Below are 23,131 nucleotides of genomic sequence, written 5' to 3'. Positions count from 1 at the left end.
GATAAACAATATTTAAAGAATCTGAGAAAGGAAACTATCAGAAAGTAAGATCAAATTTCGTAACATAACGATAATACATATATACCTTAGGATTATTTAATATAGAAAGATGTGGTATGATTGACAATGAGACAGCTCTCCACAAGAGACCAAATGATACAGAAACTAACAACTATAGGTCACCGTACGGCCTTCAACAATGAGCAAAGCCCATACCGCATAGTCAGCTATAAAATACACCGTTTGATGATGTTGGTTTCTTCCAGAAACAACTTTACATTCATACGGAAATACCAAATGCATAAACAGATAACTTTGTTCCATAATAATTTTTTTAATTTATTTCGTTTAATTTTATCTTTCTGTTGGTTTTTTTTTTTCGTGAACCATGTGAGCCAATTAAGAGAATAGTTTGGTTTAAATTTACCATAACAATTTATATTGAAAAGAAACACGATAAACTTTACATATTTTTTTCCCATATTCGGATGGGATGGTCGGAAGTACATAAAAGATTTTTTTGTTCAGTAAAATTCTGCAATATCGGTGTATAAATCATTTCTGTTGTGTAAGGTCTGCAGTTGTACTTAAAATTGTTAGGGGAATTAGATTGCAAAAAAGTAAAATCACAAAAATACTGAACACCGAGGAAAATTCAAAACGGAAACTGACAAAATCAAAAGCTCAAACACATCAAACGAATCGATAGCAACTGTCATATTCCTGAGTTGGTACAGGCGTTTTCTAATGTCTAATGTCTAAACCTCTCACTTATATGACAGTCGCATCAAATTCCATTATATTGACAACGATGTGTGACCAAAACGAAGTACCAGCAGTCAACATTGTGTTATAATCTTATTCACCATAAAAACAAACAAATATGTAACAAAGAATCACAACAAGAAATATAGACCAAGCAGACTAAGATAAGATTTCAAAAATGATCATAGAACAATAACACAATGACGGGATGTATTAGTACAGAGCCACTTCGTATGTATCAAAGAAACACAAAAAAGCATATTAACAAATCACATTGGCAAAAAATGAAAAACAAGAATACAAAAATTATCATAGAATAATAACACAATGAGGGGGGATAGGACCTTTATCGGAACTCCGGGATCGGGTGTTTTTAAGCTCTGGATTTCGGGATTTACCCTTTTGGGATCCGGGAATTCATTTTTTGAATTTCGAGATGTCGGGATTTAAATTTATTTACAATCGGGACTTCGGGACTTCGGGATACGGGATTTCGTGTTTTTAAGCCCGTGATTTCGGGATCAGGACCCCCTCTTATCCCCCCCACGCACACACACAATGACGGGACGTATAAGAAAAGAATCACGTAAAATGGATATAACCAAAAACAGACTAAATAGTAAAAGTAATATACATAGAGACAAATAAAAGAGCTGGTTTATTATTCATGATATGAAGAAAAAGATGTGATTTTCTTCATTCAGCAAAAGTTCCCCCATCCAATTTTATCATAAATAATTTTAATAGTTATATAAATTCGAAGGTCTGTTACAATTGTAGATTTGGCAGACTACCGTATAGCGAGTTATTTTCGCTTACCTCGCGGATAGAAAAAAAACGCCAAAATGAATTCCGCCAATTTAAAAGTGTACATGCAAAGATTTGAATCCGTCAAAATAATAGCCGCCAAAACATTTCGTATACCTTTTTCAATGAAAATCGCGAAATTTTAAACCAGCGAAAATAACCCGCTATACGGTATGAACTATGTCCAGTGCACGATGTTTTGTCGATATTGTCAACATCGCAATGTCAACTTTATAGTGTCGTTATTGTGTTTACATTGTATCCTATCAATATGTTCTATACCTTTCTGTTTACATCGTATACATCGGGATGTTGACAATATCGTGTCGACATCGTGTTATATTGTATATATATAGAGTCTATAGCTTTCTGTTTACATCGTTCACATGGTATGCATCGCGATGTTGACAATAACGTGTCAACATCGTGTTTATATTGTATATATATATATAAAGTCTATACCTTTCTGTTTACATCGTTCACATCGTATACATCGCGATGTTGACAATAGTGTGTCAACATCGTATTTATATTGTATATATAGAGTCTATACCTTTCTGTTTACATCGTTCACATCGTATACATCGCGATGTTGACAATATTGTGTCAACATCGTGTATATATAGAGTCTATACCTTTCTGTTTACATCGTTCACATCGTATACATCGCGATGTTGACAATATCGTGTCAACATCGTGTTTATATTGTATTTATATATATAAAGTCTATACCTTTCTGTTTACATCGTTCACATCGTATACATCGCGATGTTGACAATATTGTGTCAACATCGTGTTTATATTGTATATATAGTGTCTACACCTTTCTGTTTACATCGTTCACATCGTATACATCGTAATGTTAACAATATAGTGTCAAAATCTTGTTGTTGTTGTATATACATTTTTTTTTTTCGTTCTTTTTTTTTTTAAATAAGTTAACATGGTTAAGTAGTTAGTTATATAGTTAAAATTGTTTTCCATTTTTCATGTCGGCGTCTTTTATTGTTAACTATGCCATATAAACTTTGCTCAATGTTAAAGGCCATACGGTTATCTATAGATGTGCCAGTTAGTATGTATGTACTGGAAATTTTACTTATTTGCAATCATACCACTTCTTTTTTTATAAATACCTTTCTGTTTAAATTGTTCACATAACAATGCTAACAATATTGTGTCAAAATCGTGTTTATATTTTATATTGAGTCTATGGTACGTATATAAACGTTAAACAAACTGCATTTGTTTGCACCTGTCCTTAGTCAGGAATCTGTCGTTCAGTAGTTGTCGTTTGTTGAATTGTTCATACGTGTTTCTGGTTTCATGTTTTTTACATTAGACCTTTATTTTTCCTGTTCAAATAGTTTTACACTAGTGTTTTTTTTTTTGTGCCTTTCATAGCTTGCTACTCGATAAAAAACCAAAACTCCGTATTAATGACAAACCTATAGGGGTTTACTTATAAAAGATGTAACTTAAATAAGAAGTTGTCTCATTTGAACTTATACCGCATCTTCTTATATGTATACATCGCTATGTTAACGATGTCAACGATGTAAACAATATATAAGGGATCAAACAATGTAAACGATGTTGACACGACATCGTGTTAACATTGTAAACATCTCGATGTTAACGATGTCAACGATGTAAACAATATATTAGAGTTCAAACAATGTCAACGATGTTGACACGACATCGTGTTTACATTGCATACATCGCAATGTTAACGATGTCAACGATATAAACAATATATAAGGGTTCAAACAATGTAAACGATGTTGACACAATATCGTTTTAACATTGTATACATCGCGATGTCAACGATGTATACGTTATATAAGGGTTCAAACAATGTAAACAATGTTGACACTATATCGTGTTAACATTGTAGATATCGCGATGTCGACAATATTGAATAAACATCCTTCACTGGACATGAATGTACGGTTTAACTACATTGCTTTTATTTGAAACAGTAACTAATACTCATGTATTATCCAAAATCTTATCTTTAAAAAGTTGTCTTGTAATAGTCAAATAAAGCTTTTCTACCTCCTATTTCCTCAATTTATATTTATGTATTCTAGGTACATTCAAATGCTTCAATTTCTTGCTACATTCGAATGCTTCGTTAAATTTTTATGATAATTTCTGGTTAATGTTACACCTGTTTCACTAGTGGGACTCGTGTTCATCATTGCATGTAAATATTCGATGATAAGTCACATTTGGTAATGGCACAATCGGAGAAAAACAGGAGCGGATTATGGCTATGGAAATTAACATATCCGTCGTCATCCGGCGTTAAACAAATAAACCACAACGACCTACCAAATATTCTAAAGCAACGACGTTAGTAAGGTTCATTTTGATTGGATAACGTCACTTTTTTACATGACATCAATTGACAATTGATGCTATCGGACGCTAACGCGTCGCCAGTAAACTTAATTTGCGACCATCAAATCCCCAATTGATGCCGTCGGAGCTTAAAATACAATACAGTTATCTCCTAAACAATGGAGTCCGGAAACTTGTGATTGAAAGATGTGTTTGTTTTCAAAATCTGTAACTTGTGTTTTCCTATACTTTAGTAACTGATCGTTGATTTCATTTCTAAGGTTTAATTGCAAGAATCAACATTATTTCCGTTTTCGGTCTCTCAATCCTTTTTTACCCACTTTACATATTTTATGTTATAGAGCTGTCTCATTGGCAATCAAACCAAATAAAATCTTACAGGTTTTATAAGTTCAGACGGACGGACGAACGGACGAACGGACGGACGAACTGATGGACCAACAGATCAACGGACGCGCAGACTAGAAAACATAAAAACTAGGCAATTTCAACTTCATAAATTATATTATACAAGTAAAGTTATTGCGATTTAATGATTTAAATACGTTTCTGTTTAATGGAGACAAAACAAACAACACTAAAAGATTTATTACAAACTGAAATCAAAAAGCAGTCACTGATGTATTTATTCAAGAATTGTCATGGTTTTTTCACTGCTTCCTTTCGTTGTATTTCTTGTTTGCCGAAATTTCATCCTGAGACAGTCGTTGGAATGTAATGCCCACATGGAGGAAGTACATTTTGAGGCCAATTGCAAGTCTGAAGCTTAAAATCAAATACCAATCCTACAATAATACAATATGTTTTTAATATTAAGATGATTTTCATTAATTCTGTAGATTCATTATTATTCGTTGGATACCAGTTTTCGTTGATTTCGTAGGTATAGGGGAACCACGAATTTAAAAGTTCAAAGGAACCCAAATGTTCGATAAGACTGTATCATATTGTATATGCGGACTTTGGCAAAACCACGAAACAAATATTCATAAAATGAAAATGGGTTCCCACGAAAATAAATGAATCCACAGCACATTGAATACTAATCGAAAATAAAATGACAACGCCATGGACACAAAAAAAAAGAGAAAAAAACAAACAAATAATAGTACACAAGAAAATAATAATGGTTGAGTCTATTAAAATTTTTCTAAACAAAGGCGATACATGGTAGGCACTTGTCTTCCTTTGGAGACCAACGGCTGAACTCTATTTGCCTTATAAGATTTCCTTTAACTGCAAATTGTATCGCCATTGAACATTTTGACTTTTTGGAAGTATGTAAAATGGACTCTTTATATAAGAGTTCGTGTTTGTTTTAACAACTTTCCGATTTTTAAGATGTGAGTGAAACAATTAGAGAGGAAAATATCCCTACCTCTTTAATTTATACATCTTATACACAAGATTGACGGTTGTGTATCTTACAAGTGTAAAAACAGTAAGTTAATTTTGAAATCATTTAGAAAAACTTCAGTAATAAAATATGGTAGTCGTAACTATCACGAATTCAGTCAATCTTTTCTTGATTGTTCTGGAAATTCTTCATGCATGAACCACATCATGTACTCCTTAAAATACTTCATAAACTAGAATAATTATTCTATATCATGTATATCATTAAGAAACACCAACATGCATGCACGTGTTTGGCTCATTAGATAATGATTTGTGTCTGTTTCGTATACTATAATCAACGAAAAAAATATTCTGACATACCTGGAGTACAGGAATTGTGACCAAAGTATGTTCCAAACTGACATGTGTAGTAGGTATGACAAGTATTAAATAAGTCAGGATATCTGGCATCCGGTTTGTTTGTACAGTCTTCTAACTTTCCACATGGTGGTCCTACATGTGCCGGCCTATAATTATTATTAAGCATTTTACGTTAATATCATAGTCTGTGTATTTTGACCTTTAGTTACATACTCCCTACAAGACTTGCTGGTCTATAGATATTATTTCATTGATAATTGAGTAAATATTAAAGCAATTTTTGTATTCTCATACTTAATAAAGTTTGCAATCATTTTGTATTTAGTCCCAAAAAAATCTTGTAAAAAAATCACTCGGGGGGGCCACTTCAAACTTTTTTTGGTAGGGGTGAGCAGCTGAGACATCAAGTACCCCACCCTTTTCATATATTTTGTTAATAAAAAATATATACCTTGTCATATATTAGTTAACAAAAAACAGACCTATAGATATATTTCAATATTTTTCCCGCTCATCATCATGTTCTTGTTAAGAAGCAAAATAGTCGCAATAATATCATTTTCTTTTGCAATAAATTTATCACATCTTAAAACACTTTTTTCTTATTGCCCATTTTACATCTTTCATTATAAAGATATTTCAATTCCAAAATACAATACATATAAAAGACGTTTGGTCAGATCACAGATGGTATTACATCTATGGTCAGATAAATGTAATATCACCCCAGAGTGTAACACCTTCACTGACTTTAACATGTTTAAATATTGATTAAAAACTGATAATAAGTTTCATTGCCGTTCCCTCCTAAAGGACGCTGTCACAATGGAATTTCTTTAAATAATTGTTATCATGTTTTATGTATACAAACCCTTGAATGTTAATTAGGTGCAAATGTCAAAATAGTTGGATTTATTGCATCTATCACTGGCATCAGTGGAAATACCACATCAGAATAAATAGAGTTTAATTGGTTTGACAAATAACTGATGCATTTACAACTGTGGTTTAACCGCATCAAGAATAAATACGGACATTTGATTAGTTTCAGATACTTATGATATAATCAAGCAAATGATAATGTCAACCTATTGATATATTTAATCTGAATTTCTCACCCTTTTCAAATATCATAGAGCATGAAAACGTGACCTATTCCAGCGGCTCATCCCTACCACTAACTTTATAGCAAGTGCCCCCCCCCCCCCCCCCCCCCCCCCCCCGAGAAAAATCATGTAAATTTCAAGCGGTCTGCTCGAAACTGTTTTCTCTTTAAACCTGATACAGGACTTTGTGAATAATTATTACTTACGCAATTTTTTGTTCGGTAATTGTATAGTTTTATTATTAGATAGGTTTACATTATTGGTACAATGTACACATGAATACCAAACTTTTGTTCGGTTGATGCAGAGACATATATACACATGTGTATATATGTCTCTGGTTGGTGTAAAGATTAAGCATTAGATAGGTTTCACCTAATTAGTTACAATGTACTTACGTATCACAAGATTTTGTTCGGTTGTTGTACACTGTATTAGGGTCCGGTGGGTTTGGACAATTGGTTACCTTGGCAACACCACCTGTACATGTCAGATATGACCTGCAGCCTATCTCAAACACTCCATCACCTTTACCTACACAGTCTCCGGCAAAAACTGAAAAGAATTTAACAATTTACAGTATTTAAAAACATTAAATGTCATATTGATTAAAATCGAATGCAAGGAATTGATTGATTGATTGATTGATTGATTGATTGATTGATTGATTGATTGATTCAAGTTAAGCATCACGTTAACACATCTTGGCTACGACACAGCGAACGATTTCATTTGAAAACTATATGACTTGGGATGGCTGTGTAGGAAATAATATTCTAGTATTTCGGAACATATCAAAACTATAGTTTTATTCATTAATTTTTAATTCAAACAATCCGATTGCAAAAAGTAGTCAAATATATAATATATAGATATATGAAGATGTAGTATTAGTGCCAATGAGACAACTCTCCATCCAAGTAACATTTATAAAAGTAAACCATTATAGGACAAGGTACGTCCTTCAACACGCAGCCTTGGCTCACACCGAACAGCAAGCTATAAAGGGCCCAACAAATTACTAGCGTAAAACCCTTCAAACGGGAAAATCAACAGTCTAGGTATAATCTATATAAAAAACGAGAAACACTTATGAACTACATAACCAGACGACAACCACTGAACTTCAGATTCCGTTTATAGAGTTGCCAATCTCAAGCATTGTTTATCTCTGGTCGTAATCATGAACATCAAAAGCGTATTTTTATATCGACAAAGGCATGAAAAAACAAATAAAATAACCGTAATTATTAAGCTACTGACTACTAGTATTTAAACCATAAAACTTCGCTTACCAGACACTGGAATAATCAGAAGAAAAATCGTATACAACATGGCTGTCTGGGAGTACGACAATATGTTAACGTCTTATCTGTAAATGACCCAGGAAGTTCCCATACCGAATCTTATCTCTTGCAAAATTATGAAACATTGCAAGCGTCATGTCTGTATTAGTCCAGTCGAAATGTGAAACAATTGCTCAGATTGTGGTAAAAGCATCAAACTTTGCAGAGTGTTAGTTGAGGTCATAACTAACATTTATAGCTATGGACTCAATTCAGAAAATCAAAATGGCGGTTCTGGGCGGCCATTTTGAAATCATGTCCAAAAAATCAATAATTGTTTTTAGAAAAAATATGAAAAATATGTTACTAAACTAATTTTGATAAACTTTCGTATTTCTTATGACAAAGAATATAAACTGAGGACTATTGAAGTATTTAGTGGCCACCTTGAATGGTGGCCATTTTGGAAACGTAAATTTGCAATATATTATTATTCGCTATCCTAAATTGTTTTTTTTTTGAATTAATACTAAGTTTTATATGCATTTACAACTAGTTTTGCTAATCATTTATTTATGACTGCTGCTTTTCATATAAGATATATTCACCAAGTGCTCAAATAAGGTATGCATATGTTAACAAATAAATGTAATTAAAGAAATACGTAAATTCTTTTAATTGCAGTTTAGCATGTAGGGTTTAGGTACTTTTTTACCATAACAAAAAATGCGTATATACAATATGAGCACTGTATGTTGAACAGGAAAAATACGTAGGTATCAAAATCACTAGAGCTGAAAAAATCTAATAAATAGATAATGCCAAACAAATACAAAAAGAGCAGACATAGACATTAGAGCTGGTAATCAGTCATTTTTTGTAAGCATACAACTGTTCCACGTTGATGAAGGCCATGCAATGGGAGAATCACAAGACAAAAGGTACTAATCCTGTCAAAGCAAATCTTAATATATATAGTCAGGAAAAAACACAATGAGTCACGGATTGAAAAAAAAACAGTAGAATAACCAGCCACAGTTGTGATGAATCAATAAGAACAATGATTGCAGATATTTCTTTCTTTCTTTGTGATGAGGTATCTGACTATCATCATGAAGCATCAACAATTGTGATCGACAATAGAGTATGTGACTGTCACTTGACCTACTAACCATTGTTCTTTTAGCCAGACTCATGCAGTGCTGAAGATTACAAGATCTACAATATTTCAGGAGCCGATCTCATGCTAAATGTTTGTTAAAACTGCACGACAAGGCAATTAGACAGAATTCGAGACACAGAAAGAAAGTCAAGAATCTGTTATCCATTGCAACGGGGATTGCCAAAATAATAGAAAACTGTGACGGCTCACAGTCTGGAACAGATATTGTTTTAATATTTGAAATTGATGATATGGAAAAATGGTACAGTAAACGTCCTTAGTGAATATTAGTTGTCATGGAAGGAATGATTAATACAACATTTATGAAAAATTAAATAATAGCTATCATAGATGATATGCAAGCACACATGAAAGGTTGCGTCTTTCTCTGGATTCTCAATGACTATGTTAGGGAAGTTCTGAAACAGGCCATGTCTTTTACAAATTGTTAACATCGTGATGGGGAAGGCCTCTTCATAGTCAAAGTCACTAGAATAGTTTGAAGAGTTCGGCTTGCTACTATCGAAAGGTTTACAGGGACATTCATTGTAGGCTTTCAAAATGAATCCGTTCCACAATCTTTTAGACATCTTACTCTCTATCGGAGGACTGAAAAGTTGCAGTTGTATCCTCTCGATGACGAGTTGCACCATTGAACTATTATAGCTGAGAAATGGTGAGTGTTCTCTTCCACTCATCGATATTACTGGATTGTGTCTCGATGTTTAGCCATCCTGTATCATTCATACTAAGGAAACTTATGTCTGGTGAACTGATTCGTGTTAATAGCTGTTGTTGAGTGTCCCTGTAAAGCTTTTCTAAGTATCAAGCATATATAGTTTGCCTGCTATGGCTATGGTGATACCCTTTAATTATCAGGTCTGTTTCAGAGCTTCAAGAATACCTTTGTTGAAAATCAAGAGAACTAATTTATCTTGCTTGTATGCTTGCAGATATCCTTTGTTAGCTACATTCCTATTTTGTTAGATGCGTTGTATCAGTCCTTCCTTTCATGATAATTACAAGTTGTTCCAGGCGTTTATTGTACAATTTAGCGTGATCTGCAAGCTTGGAGATTGGTACAATACTTCTGCCAGACCGTGTGCCGTCAATCTATTTTATTATTTTGGCAAGCACAACTCCAAGGATAAAAGATTCTTGGCTTTCTTTCTGTGTCTTTTATTCTGCCTATTTGCTATGTTGTCAAGTTTTATCAATCATCACGCAGGATACTGGTAATTTGACATCTCCAGCTCTAACTTTGGCTAAGGAAATATGTCTTGTAGTACAGGCGCACAGTCATGTCCCATTTTTGTCGATTTTTAAATTTCGAAGTATCATGGAGATCTTCAGATATATCACCACAGAAAAAAATACATTGCAGTCATTGTTTGTGTTGATTCAGTATTACTTAACAGTGTCTAGTTACTTCTTGTTTTCTTTCAACTGGCAATTTATCTTCAACATCAGAAGTATGTTTTCCCTTTTACTGATGAAATATTTTGAGGTCTGAAAATTTGTTTGACAGGATTTGTGCGGTCTGGAGTGCTTCTGCAGTTCCATAACCCTCATTTAACTGTTTCAAATTGAGCTAAAGGAAAACCAATTCAAGAACCAACATCGTTGTATGCCTGCATCAAAAAGAGTGATTGCCAGCTCAAATGTCTATGTCTGTTCTGTTTGGATCTGCTTGGCATTGCATGCAAACCCTCACATGTCCTCTCTTGCCGTTTCACACATTCCTTCTAGTCTAAACGCCAATTATGTTCTTCTGATATCTAGCTCCAGTGTTTTAGAAATCTACAATTTTGATCTTTTCCAACAACAACGTTCGGTCATAAATTATATCATATATACGTAATTTCTGTTTTAAAAAGTTACTTTGGCAAACGTGTAAGTAACAGTTAGAAATTCTTATACTGATATCTTTATTTTGTAAACATGTGCATGCCTTATCTGACCATTTTATAAATATCCAATGCATATTAGTAAAAAAAGTGTGAATGCAAACAGTGTGAATAAATAAGATTAGCGAATAATGTTATATTGGATTCATGTTTTCAAAATAGCCATCATTCAAAATGACTACCAAAAAATCAATACATATGAAGTCCTCAGATGACAGTCCTTGTCATCTGTGATGAATATACGATATGACTTTATAATAACTTCCTGCAGCAAGCGCTTAACTGATAAGTCAAAGTGAGCACGGTTACTAAGGAAATGCAAATGTGTAAAGGCAGTATTAAGTTGTACTACTCTATGTAAATGTGGAGGACAATGTGATAGAACATGATAGACAACGTGAGATTTGACAAATCATGTACATTTCATTTTTGTTAGATATTGTTAACGTCAATTGAGAACATTTGAGCAGTTGATGTTCCTATAACATTAATTACTTGTATGATATGAAATTCATTATGTCTGCAATCAAAGTTTTTGAAAGTTGTTTCAAATGAACAATATCAACAAAGCGAATTATCCTGTAATCAGCCAACTATTATAAATGACAGGTATAAAAATATTTTCTTGCTTTATTTATACTTGTTAAATAAAATTATCCTGTTATTCTATGTTGAACAAGCGGTGGCACGAATATTGCTTTTAGAGTAACAGTTCATTTTATGATCTTCTTCGTGGTCGCGTTTTAACTATGTCGATTACTTTTGAACATTAGAGACATGTACATTGTCGGAAAATATAAAGTAATTTGTACCCTCAACGAAACAGAAGAATAACTCGGGGGGAGGGGTTCATAGGCTCGCTTTTCGTCCTGTTTATATAGCTCAAACAAATACATTTGTATATCTTCGACATTGTTTTTTTTTTAATTTTCATCGAATAATGACTACCTTTTTTGGCTTAAAAAAAACAAAGATTTTCAAAATGGCCGCCATTCAATATGGGTAATATTTCAAAAAACTTTGTTCAACAAGACAATTGGAATCAGCACTGTTATTCTGTTACCCAGGTTTCATGTCAATATCTTCTCTCATATTATTTTCATAATTTTTTTTATTAATCTATAGAGATCAAACGGCCGCTATTTTAAAATGGCCGCCTCTTCCGCAAATTTCGACTTTCAGAGTGGGTTCATAGCTTAAAATGTTGTCCATGACATATACTACCACTATTCCAAATTTCATGCTTTTACCACAATCTGAGCAATTTTGTCAAAAATCTGCACAAATCGACTGGACTATATATACTTACCTTAAAAACGTTATCATTAGTTTTTCAATAAAACAGTATTTTGCATGTATAAATGAGTAATACTAGGATTTTTTTATTTATTTTTTTTTGGGGGGGGGGGGGGGGGGGGCTTTATAGCTTGCTGTTTGGCGTGAGCCAAGGCTCCGTGTTGAAGACCGTACTTTGACCTATAATGGTTAACTTTTATAAATTTTGACTTGGATGGAGAGTTGTCTCTTGATCTTCTTATATCTATGACCTTATTTTCAAATGTGTTATTTTTATCTAAATTAAATAATGGCCAGATAGAGACATTCATAAAGGTTGACGGGTATAGAAATATGGTATGCACGTATACTATCGGCTGTGAAACCTGTGCTACATGTATATGGGCGTCCGTTTGGCTGTGCTGGATTTATAAATAAGCAGTCGGGCCCAATCGGGATTAGACCGTTAAACCCATTATACCTCGTATAGCGAGTTTTATGCTACCTGCATATCAAAGAAACTTAATGTACCACCTGACTGAAGGGTCCGTAGAGGCCTTTGCCGAGACCTATTTAATCATTAAAATTGAGAATGGAAATGGGGAATGTGCCAAAGAGACAACAACCCAACAATAGAAAAAAAAACAAACAAAAAACAAAAAAAAAACAGAATTTATTGAGAGAGCTCTTCCTGAAATGTACGAAATATTTGTCACTAGACGTTAATGAATAACCAATCAAACAATCATAATGAATAATGAATAAAAAATCAAACACTCATTATTATTAATAACCAATCTAACAATCATTATTATTAATAACCAATCTAACAATCATAATGAATAACCAATCAAACAATCATACTGATTAGATCATATGATTCGACTCGTTGATTCTAAAAAATTGATTCATACTTGGAATATTTTATATCCTTACAAATTTTGAAATAAATGTTACTGTCGTTTGCGATTTTGTTTCGGGGCTAGCATCACAGGTTGCAAATTATTCTTTTACTATTAAATACATAAATGTACCAATAAGTTAGAATGGCTAAATATCAACGGAAACACTACGTAAACACCCTAAATGTTTAGTGTAAAAGACAATCAAAAAGCAACAGGCGTGCTTTGTTCCATGTGGTTTATGCTCAGTACCAGAAGTTTGGAAAGCCAAAAATGTATACATGTGGTAATTTAAAAAAACGTAACAAACACAGTAGAGTTGAAGATCATCAGTCCTTCTTAGATTTACTGTAATATCTCAAAATGCAAACAAAGTATATTTGCATACCTGATTTCACTGACCAAGCCGTCAAAACTAATTTGGGAGTCCGACTAACATAGAAGCGACAATTTACATACATGTTTATATACATAATTCATATTTACATAAAATTACGTACATGTTTTGTTTTTGGGTAAATAATGAACTTCAGAAGAAATTCTTTGACAACATTATGTTTAGTGCAGGTTTGCTGTCATTGTGCTACAGTTTTACATAGGACTTATTGGGGGAAAACAAAGAACTCCTTTTTGTCAGAAAACACTGTCAAACATCCAAACATATTAACCACACTGATCTGTGTCCACACTCATATATTTCTTAAAATAAAACCAAAAAACGCAAAATGGGAGAAAAATCATTTTTTAAGGACAATTAATGTTTCAGAGTTGATTTCTAATTAGATTATCTTAATTAACTTATTTCTTGGTCATATATGGCTGATCTATTTCCACTAACAGTTTTTTGCAAATCTATAATACTTTTATCGGTAAAAAAAAACAAGTTTACAGTTAATTTATTTAATGCCAATTTGTTACATCTGGGACTACACTTACATGAATAACATTTCATCAGTCAAAAACAAGTTTACGGTTAACTTATTTAATTACAATTTGTTGCATCTGGGACCATCATTAGGACTCACATGAATAATAATGTCTCTTGGTCCCAAGTTCTTATCCTTCATTTAATTTTTAAATTCAAAGACTGATAGCTAGGTTATTTTAAAACAACAACATTATTTTATTTAAATACTTATTTTATTTCCCTACTATATGAATAAAAGTCTTTGGTGTGTGCACTAAAATAAACATTTTACGTTATGGTGTAGAAGTTACACCCACAAGAGTGATCAGTAATGGATATCAATATTGTATTCACAGTCTATGGAAGAAGCGTATCGATAAAAACTTTTCTTATATCACATAGCGATATTATACAAATATAGCCTTTGCATGAGGTCGATACAAGGATATATTGACCTGAAAGAAGTATATTGACTGAGGACGAAGTTCGAGATCGATATACTTCTTTAGGTCGATAAATCCTGTATTGACCTCACACAAAGGCTATATTTGTTATATTATTAATTTCCGACCATGTTTGTATGAAAATCGTCATTTAGGTTTGTTGGAATTTTATAGATATAACATTGTCTCCTTGACAATAACAACATATTAGTTGTTATTTCATTTACTTTTTTTGGACATGACGTCACAAAGTATATCGGTTTTTAGATATTCTAAAAATAACCATGCAATATGCTTTTTGCCGGTCAATATGGTTTTTGCTATCCGCCGTTTTCTCTCTACCTTCGAAAATATAGTTTAACATGTGACTATCCCTAAACGAATCAAATTTGTTAAAATATACGAATTAATAATATGAGACAATATCAATTGTAAATATGCAGACATTCTATGCGGAAAATGTTGTTTTCGGCAACGAAAAATTAAGAAAAAACTAACTTAAAAACTTATTGTTCAAATATGAACAACAACTGAGTCTAAATATAAATTCAGAAGTTGGTTAGAAGCTAAATTTATGTCCGTGTAAAACTTGAAGTGCTGTGTTTTTCTTATATACATAAATAAACAAATGCTATCAGTTCTTATATATCAATACGATACTTTAAATATACCATAGCGATACTTTTAAAATATCATAGCGGTGTTTTTGTTATATCAATATTAGTACTAATTAGTATTAGTATTAGACTGCTGTACCCATATTTTGACAATTTTACCTATTATGTCTGTTTTGTTCACGCATCGTTGTAAATATGACAGAATTTGATACACGTGAGAGGTTATCAAGTGCTATAAAACCAGGTTCAATCCACCATTTTCAAATTTTTAAAAATGCCAGTACCGAGTCAGAAATAGACAGTTGTTATCCATTCGTTTGGTGTGTTTTATCATTTGATTTTACTAAGGGATTTTCTGTTTTGAATTTTCCGCGGAGTTCAGTATTTTTATGATTTTACTTCTTAGTAGTATTGTATGTAAATAAGCAGTTTTATGACCATTGCTTCAATTCAAATTGTTTTTGGTAACATCTTACAAATTTCTCGATTGGTTTTGGAAGCAAAACTAATCAAATAAGGGTTTAATAAACAACGTCGTTATCAAATAGCTAAGTATCAAAATGATTGTTCACATATATAACATTTAGATAATTTTATAATGAACGCACCGAAATAATATAGATATGCTCGCAACGCACGCATGGAAGACTTTCTTTATTGATAACAATGAAACTAACTTGTGACAAAGACGAATCATACTGTTCTCGTTCAGATTGATTCAACAAAATCTGACCTGTTCTTTTGAATCTCCTTTTTTATACAAATTAGATACTAGTAAATTAGATCGTTGGTTTTCCTGTTTGAATGGTTTAACACTAGTAATATTTTTCTTCTTATATAGCGTGGTGTTCGCTGTGACCCAAGGCTCCGTGTTTAAGGCCCTACGTTGATCTATAATGGTTTACTTTAAACAAATTATTACTTTGATGGACAGTTGTCTAATTCGAACTCATGCACCATCTTCTTATATCTATAAATCTTTAAAATTTCCCCTTATAAATAAATGCTTTCCAGTCCTCCAACTGAACGATCTAAGTTTATAAATATAGAAAAGATATATACACATTTCTAACGTCAAAAGACATATACATCTTATTTATTTGTGTTCTAAACATTTTTTATTAGTACTCATTGAAGAAATGAATTTATAACAAGCGATACGGATTGTTAGTTTGCACTAAGAAATGTTCGCGTATTTATACGATCGGTTACTAGTCAAAAACAAAAGTCAAATTTCTGTGGCAACAATACATCGGAATGCCCTCACGGACATCGCGATGTAAAAGATCGTCCACACGGGGAGCTGATTATGTTCATAGAGATATCGATTTACCAACGGGAAAAGTCTTTGATATCCAAAAAGAACTGTTTTCCTTCTCAATATTTTTTTCTATGTTAATAATAAATACATTTTCTGTTTGACAAGATTTTTGATTTTCGTTGTATCTGAAGTTGTCCAATTTATAGTCTGAGGCTACTCAGTTGGTATCTTCAAAGTTCGGGACATCAGCATTTGTACATTTTAATTTGTTTGGATTATTTATTTTACCATTTGAATATTCATAGTAATTTGGAGCTGTATTGGATTGGATTGTTTGAATGGATGTTTCTTTTAAGTAATGATATTTTTGTCTATTTCGATATTACCAAGGTGGATAGGCAATAGCAATGTGACCAGTATATTAGAATCTAATAGGTCGGTAGACTATTTGCAACCGCATTTAAATTCCGCCATTGCATCATCACTTCAAATAGAATTAGTTGGTTAAACAATGGGATTGAAAACAATAGACTGAACAGGTTGTTAACACCTTCAACTATCAAATAATCAATAGGGTCAAGCAACATTTTCGAAATGATAAGTTCGTGTAAGCGTAAATTTTGTTACAGTTACGAAATTTTTGTGATATTGATCCTAAAACATTAAACCGGTCATGATCTAAGTTTGTGAATTATGTTTGCAGTTTTCTTGACATGCATTGTGACGTGTCATCGTATTCATTTTATATTAGAAAACTATAGCTGCAGTTATATTAGAAAAGTATCGCGTTCATAAATTTTTGATGTTAAAAAATCATCGCTATGATATTACACACATATCGCATTGATATAATAAAATATAGCAGTATCTTTGACTTATAGGTGATTTTGGCTTAGCAAACAATTGAATTCATCTCAATTGCATGCCACTGAATTTGCTACATGATATTTACATGATATTTATAGAATATGTACATCTACAAATGAATAATCGTGCATTTATGTTTCATTTATTCCACAATTCAATTTTCTCGTTTAAATACACCTTGCTTGTTATTACATAAAATAATTCATGGAAATTATACACCAGACGTATGTCGTGTTAAATGTCGCCCTGTTTTAAGAAAAGAATCATTTCTTTATACCTAGAAATCTGCCTTTCTTCGTACAAATGCTAACATTCGTCTGAAATTTCCCACAATGCAACTCGTTGATATAAGACAATATCGCTCGTTGATATAAGAAAAGTTTTTATCGAATCGCTTCTTCCATAGACCGATTCACTAAACATATAATTTTGTTTACACTACTTACTTAATTTTCCTTTATTAATTTACTCCCGTACAATCCATTGTGTAACTTTCCATAATGTCTTGATTTTTAACTATTGTATGTCCAGGCTGAGACTACTATAACACATATGTAGTCTCAGGTCCAAGTTACTTGTTAACTTGTTTTTGTCGAGCCTTCGACTTTAGTCGAAAAAGCGAGACTAAGCGATCCGACATTCCGTCGTCGTCGGCGGCGGCGGCGGCGGCGGCCACAAATATTAACTCTGTGGTTAAAGTTTTTGAAATTTTAATAACTTTCTTAAACTATCCTGGATTTCTACCAAACTTAGACAGAAGCTTGATTATGATCATAAGATAGTATCCAAAAGTAAATTTTGTAAAAATAAAGTTCCATATTTTCGTATTTTACTTATAGATGGACTTAGATTTTCTGCCAGGAAAACAACACATTCACTGTGTGGTTAAACTTTTTGAAATTTTAATAACTTTCTTATAGACGTTACGCACAATGTTGGTGACGTTTTCAGATTAAGTTACCGGACACTAAAAATTGGCCTTAAACAAGAAAAATAAAGGAAAGATCAAGTGTTATTTTGTGTAAAAAAACATTTAAAGCACTACAAAAATTAAGTTACAGATGGCTAATCGGTTTTTATTCAGTTTTGTCAATCTATTTACCTAATACTAACAAGAAAAATCTTGTATTTTTCGTGTAGACGGGTGACATCATAATGTTGTTCTTCGAGTATTTCTTCTTTTTTCGGGTACTTATAGGTATATAAAATATAATATTGCTACACCATTGGGAAGAGGAGCTTTAGGGCTTTTGGTGACATGTGTCTAAAACGTAAATAACACAATTTTTGGACCGAGTAGGCCTTGAAAGAAGTCTTTTTTGATTGTAGACACCAAGGGAAAATATCACTTTCTTACGGCACAACAGTTTATACATTTATAGCGAGAAGAGTATATTCTCAAATTCATGATAGCGCATATCCTTTTGTAAAACAAGTTTGGAAAATTATATGAAAGCAAAGAAATTCAATGTAAATGAGCGAATCCCGTGAAAACTTCGACATCATTTCCAAAAACCTAGCCTAAAGTACATTGTCACAACAACGTTTTAAAAAACTTGTTCTATAAAGAAATTATCAAAATTGATTAAAAATGTGTGAAAACTTTTTAACTAGTCATGAAATGTAACATGCCTCCTTATCTATTACATCTGAACGGCATTTGTTCGGACAGTAATCTCATTTATAGCATTAAACAAAACAATATTTAGAATATGAATCCTCAAAGGTCTCCCGTCACAAAACTTTTAACCAACGTTTTACGTTAGTAATTCCGGTGTTGTTTGTAGAAAACAAGAAAAATAATGTGTTTTGCATTTTAGATCGGAGAATTGAAGCCAGCATGATAAATTCCAAATAAAAAAGAAAATATTCGATGCTTTAAATAATATTTTAATCGATTAGTATCGAATATCGATGTGTTGAAAGGGTGTCTACCAAAATGTCACAATGAAAGCGTTTTCATTTTTTCTTAAAATTATTAAGGACATGTTGTTACTAATCTTCAAAAAAGAGTATAAACAACATAAGTGTTTCGAAAAACATCACTATATATATATATATATATATATATATATATATATATATATATATATATATATATATAAAGTCAAATTCCTTTGCAAAAGGAACATATTGATGTATATAAAGTAAAGAGAAATCGAAAAATCATCAAAACGAAGCGGTCGCATGGTGGTCTACCAATATGTCACAGCATCGCTAATTTGACGTTTTTGACGTTTTCTTGTAAGGCGACGTATGTATGCGTTAATGTGTAACTTTTTTGTAACGTATTTATTTTACTAAGAGAATATATATAAAAAATGAATTTATAATTTATAATTGATTTCACCTCGTTGAAATGCGTTTCTCTTTTTAATATACCATAATATTTCAATAAAATCTAATTTGAGTACATTTCAATGAGACAGCAACTCAACAACAAATATTTAACATACTTACACAAATCCTCCGGAGACCAAAGAGGAAATTTAAATATCAATTGAATAATATTCGTATCAATTAGAATAATTTAATGCAAACTTCGGCACAACAGCAATGACTCAAATTCGGTGTTTTTTTTTTTTTTTTTTTTTTTTATATCTGCAACAAGTGACATCATAAATGATAAATGCAATACGTTGCCATATATTTTATTTCACGTTTCTTAATTAAAATAAGTACACGTATATTTCCTGTCTTACGGTACAAACCCAGCAAACATCGGTAAAGTCTTTTTGCTCATTATGTTTTTTTTTAAATCAAACAGTAATATTTTACGAGTTGAGCGAATGGACAAATTATGTGAGACAACACCAAACTCTGTCCCAAACTTGCCTGCTAATTGTCTCATTACCGATCTAAGTAATTACAAAGGAGACTTACATTATTGCAAAGTCGATTCAATTTATTTGACAAGAAAATATCCGACTTGGGACACATTGAATTTAATTAAAGAAGAAAAGATACTAGTTTTGAATGTGCGAGTGTATGCGTTGTGCTGTTTCACTTTCAGGTAATGGGAGGTTTTGGCGCCAGCAAACATGTTTAACTTCGCCACATTCTGTGTGTGCCTGTCCCAAGTCAGGTGCTTGTAAATTCATTGGCTGTCGTTTGTTGCTTTATATCAATTGTTTCCCGTTTATTGTTATGTATTTAAATCAGGCCGTTACTTTTCTCGTTTGAATTGTTTTACCTTATTTTATTTCTGGGCCTTTTATAGCTTACTGTGCGGTATCAAGTTTGCTCATTGTTGACAGCCGTTCTGTGATTTGTATAATAGTTAAATTCTTTGGTAGAGAATTGTCAGCAATCGTATCCATATTTTTTCTATTATTTAAAGAATTTCCGAGGCCTTGTATTCCGAGCGATCTAAGAAGTATATCTATACTGATCACTAGGATGTCAACATCGAGGTTGTAAATATATTCGATGAACCTTATTTACTAGGAAGTGTCGGTTTCCGGGCGAAGATCGGTTGCTTTCTCTGTGCACTGCGGCTTCCTCTCCAAACAAAACAAATTTTGGACGCAATTCTTTTGTTTTTTTCTGTTGGTGTCTTAAATAATATCTTTTATTGTACATGTTATCAGCTCTTTGTTGGCCCATTGGATAGAAATAAACATATGCTTCCCCTTAAGTGAACTGCTGAAATTGAGTAAATCACCAACACTTAATCAATTAATTTTCGGTTAAAGCGTGGGTCAAGTTAAAAATACTGAACTCTGAGAAAAATTCAAAACGAAAAATCAGATGAAAAAATCAAAAGCTAACACTCATCAAACGAATGGATAACAAGTGTCATATTCCTGACTTGGTACAGACATTCTCTTATGCAGAAGATTGTGGATTAAACCCGATTTTATAGCTAGCTAAACCTATACTTGTTCCTATACTTAACGTTTATTGGTTTTGAAAACACGAGATGTTTTCGTCATTTTCTCATTCATTTACTATTTAAGGAAACAGAAAAGCAATTACTGTTTCGTGTTGATCTATTTCATTTTTGTAAAGCTTACAATTTCAACCAAAACGATAAAATCACATAACGCTAAATTTGTTCTTTAATAACCAATAAAATTGTATTAAAAAAGAACATAAAAATTTCCTAAAATTATATAATTCGTAAAAGTTAAGTTCAAAACGTCATACTAGTCTTCCATTTAACCTTTTCAAAACTCTACAAAACAATATAAAAAATTAACTCTGAATGTGATACCGAAAACTTTGGTGTGATGTACATTTTATCAATCATTATACATTTTGTAGCTACATGATAGTTCCAGAATTGTTGGTGTTCGGGCTCAATACACGAAGAACGTTCCTACTGCCTTTAAGATATACCCATCCTCTCCAATGCTCATATACATATATTTTTAATAGTGGTTTTCTCAACATACAAATAAATCGGTTAGCCAATAAAAAAATCATTAAAATTTTATGCAAAACTACATTTTGACGGCATTTACCAACCCATGTGCTAAAACATACGACGTTACCAAAAGTGACACCAATATCATGCGTAACGTCAAACTATTGTGGATTTGTAGCAAACTTGGACAGAAGCTTGTTTATGATCAAAAGCTAGTATCTAGAAGAAAATTTTGTTTTCTTTCGGTTAACATTACATTCAGTCTGTAAAGTTTTTAAACATTTATTAGATTCATAAACTATCCTGGATTTTTACCCAACATGGACAGAAGCTTCTTACAATCAAAAGATAGTATCAACAGGAATATTTTATTGATTTATTTCCTCAATTTTGTTGAGCCTGCGATTATCAGAAAGAGTAGGTGAGACACTGGGTTCCGCGGGACCCTTACGAATTTTTCATGAAAACAAAACAAGCATTCACCAATATGTAAAACACGTCAAGTTTAACATATGAAGCAGTATCTTCTAGAACACCCGAGATCACCCCCATTTTTAGGTCGGGGGTTCATGTGCCTAGTCTTTGTACTTTGCGTACTATTGATTGCCCTTTTTTATCCCTGGCATGACAACTTATTTTCGACTTATGAGTTTGAAAATCTCTCTGGTATATTTTGTCCCTCTTTGAAGTTAAACTTCATAAATTGTGTAAATCTCTCAGTAGACCACTTTCAAGTTTGTCCTTCACCAGAATAAAACTCGTCAATTTATATTAGCGCCTTTAGGACGTTATTTACCAGATAGAGGGGATCACCTGTATCCCTGCACTCAAGCGGATTTACTCAGTCTTTCTGCAAAAATAACCTATTTTACAGTGTAGCCAGAATGGCCAAGTAGTTACTATTGTCCCTGCACTTTTAACATTCATCCAGCGTCTTAGTGATCATCATTGTGCAAGATAAACTTGAAATAATGTTTGTTCTGAAAGTACTTAATCACATCTACCTAATGACAAGAGAGTTCAATTTGCCGAATAATTTGTGCAATATAACAGCATAGTTTTCCTACCACTTCTTGCTCAACACAGGAACAGAAGTGACGATGTCCATAACGCACAAATAATGTTCACTAAAACCAAAGTTTTTGACAGAAATGCATCGAACTCAAAAGTTGTCTATTGATGATCAACCTTCAAAATTAAGAAATCATTGCTGACAAAAATCCATTGTAAATATTTGAAAATTTGTCCATAGGACAATGATGCCCCTGCTTGCATATGATGTTATAAAGGGACATAACTCAAAAACGGTAATAGTGACACCACCAAAATTCAAACTTGATCTGTGTTATGTGGTAATAAGCATTGTATATT

The 23,131-nt window shown here is 32.5% G+C and overlaps 1 protein-coding gene across 1 annotated transcript; it reads right to left on the bottom strand.

The window, feature by feature from the left end:
• Positions 1-4,511: 4,511 nt before the first annotated feature.
• Positions 4,512-8,190, bottom strand: LOC143075657 (chondroitin proteoglycan 1-like). The gene is made up of 4 exons (XM_076251169.1): positions 8,060-8,190; positions 7,163-7,319; positions 5,659-5,804; positions 4,512-4,724 (listed from the first exon to the last, which is right to left on the bottom strand). Exons 1-4 carry the CDS (start codon positions 8,097-8,099, stop codon positions 4,630-4,632), a joined length of 438 nt encoding a protein of 145 aa, XP_076107284.1. The 5' UTR covers positions 8,100-8,190; the 3' UTR covers positions 4,512-4,629.
• Positions 8,191-23,131: the final 14,941 nt, after the last annotated feature.

Source organism: Mytilus galloprovincialis, chromosome 5 (assembly GCF_965363235.1).
Source record: "Mytilus galloprovincialis chromosome 5, xbMytGall1.hap1.1, whole genome shotgun sequence".
NCBI lineage: Eukaryota > Metazoa > Mollusca > Bivalvia > Mytilida > Mytilidae > Mytilus > Mytilus galloprovincialis.
Note: the sequence above shows the minus strand (reverse complement) of the source record. Positions and strands in the feature narration are given on the sequence as shown.

Coding starts and splice junctions, on each gene's coding strand:
- LOC143075657 (XM_076251169.1), bottom strand. CDS start 8,099: ATGTTGTATACGATTTTTCTTCTGATTATTCCAGTGTCTG. Junction 7,320..8,059: donor TCTGATTATTCCAGTGTCTG/GTAAGCGAAGTT, acceptor AATTCTTTTCAG/TTTTTGCCGGAGACTGTGTA. Junction 5,805..7,162: donor CGAACAAAATCTTGTGATAC/GTAAGTACATTG, acceptor TAATAATTATAG/GCCGGCACATGTAGGACCAC.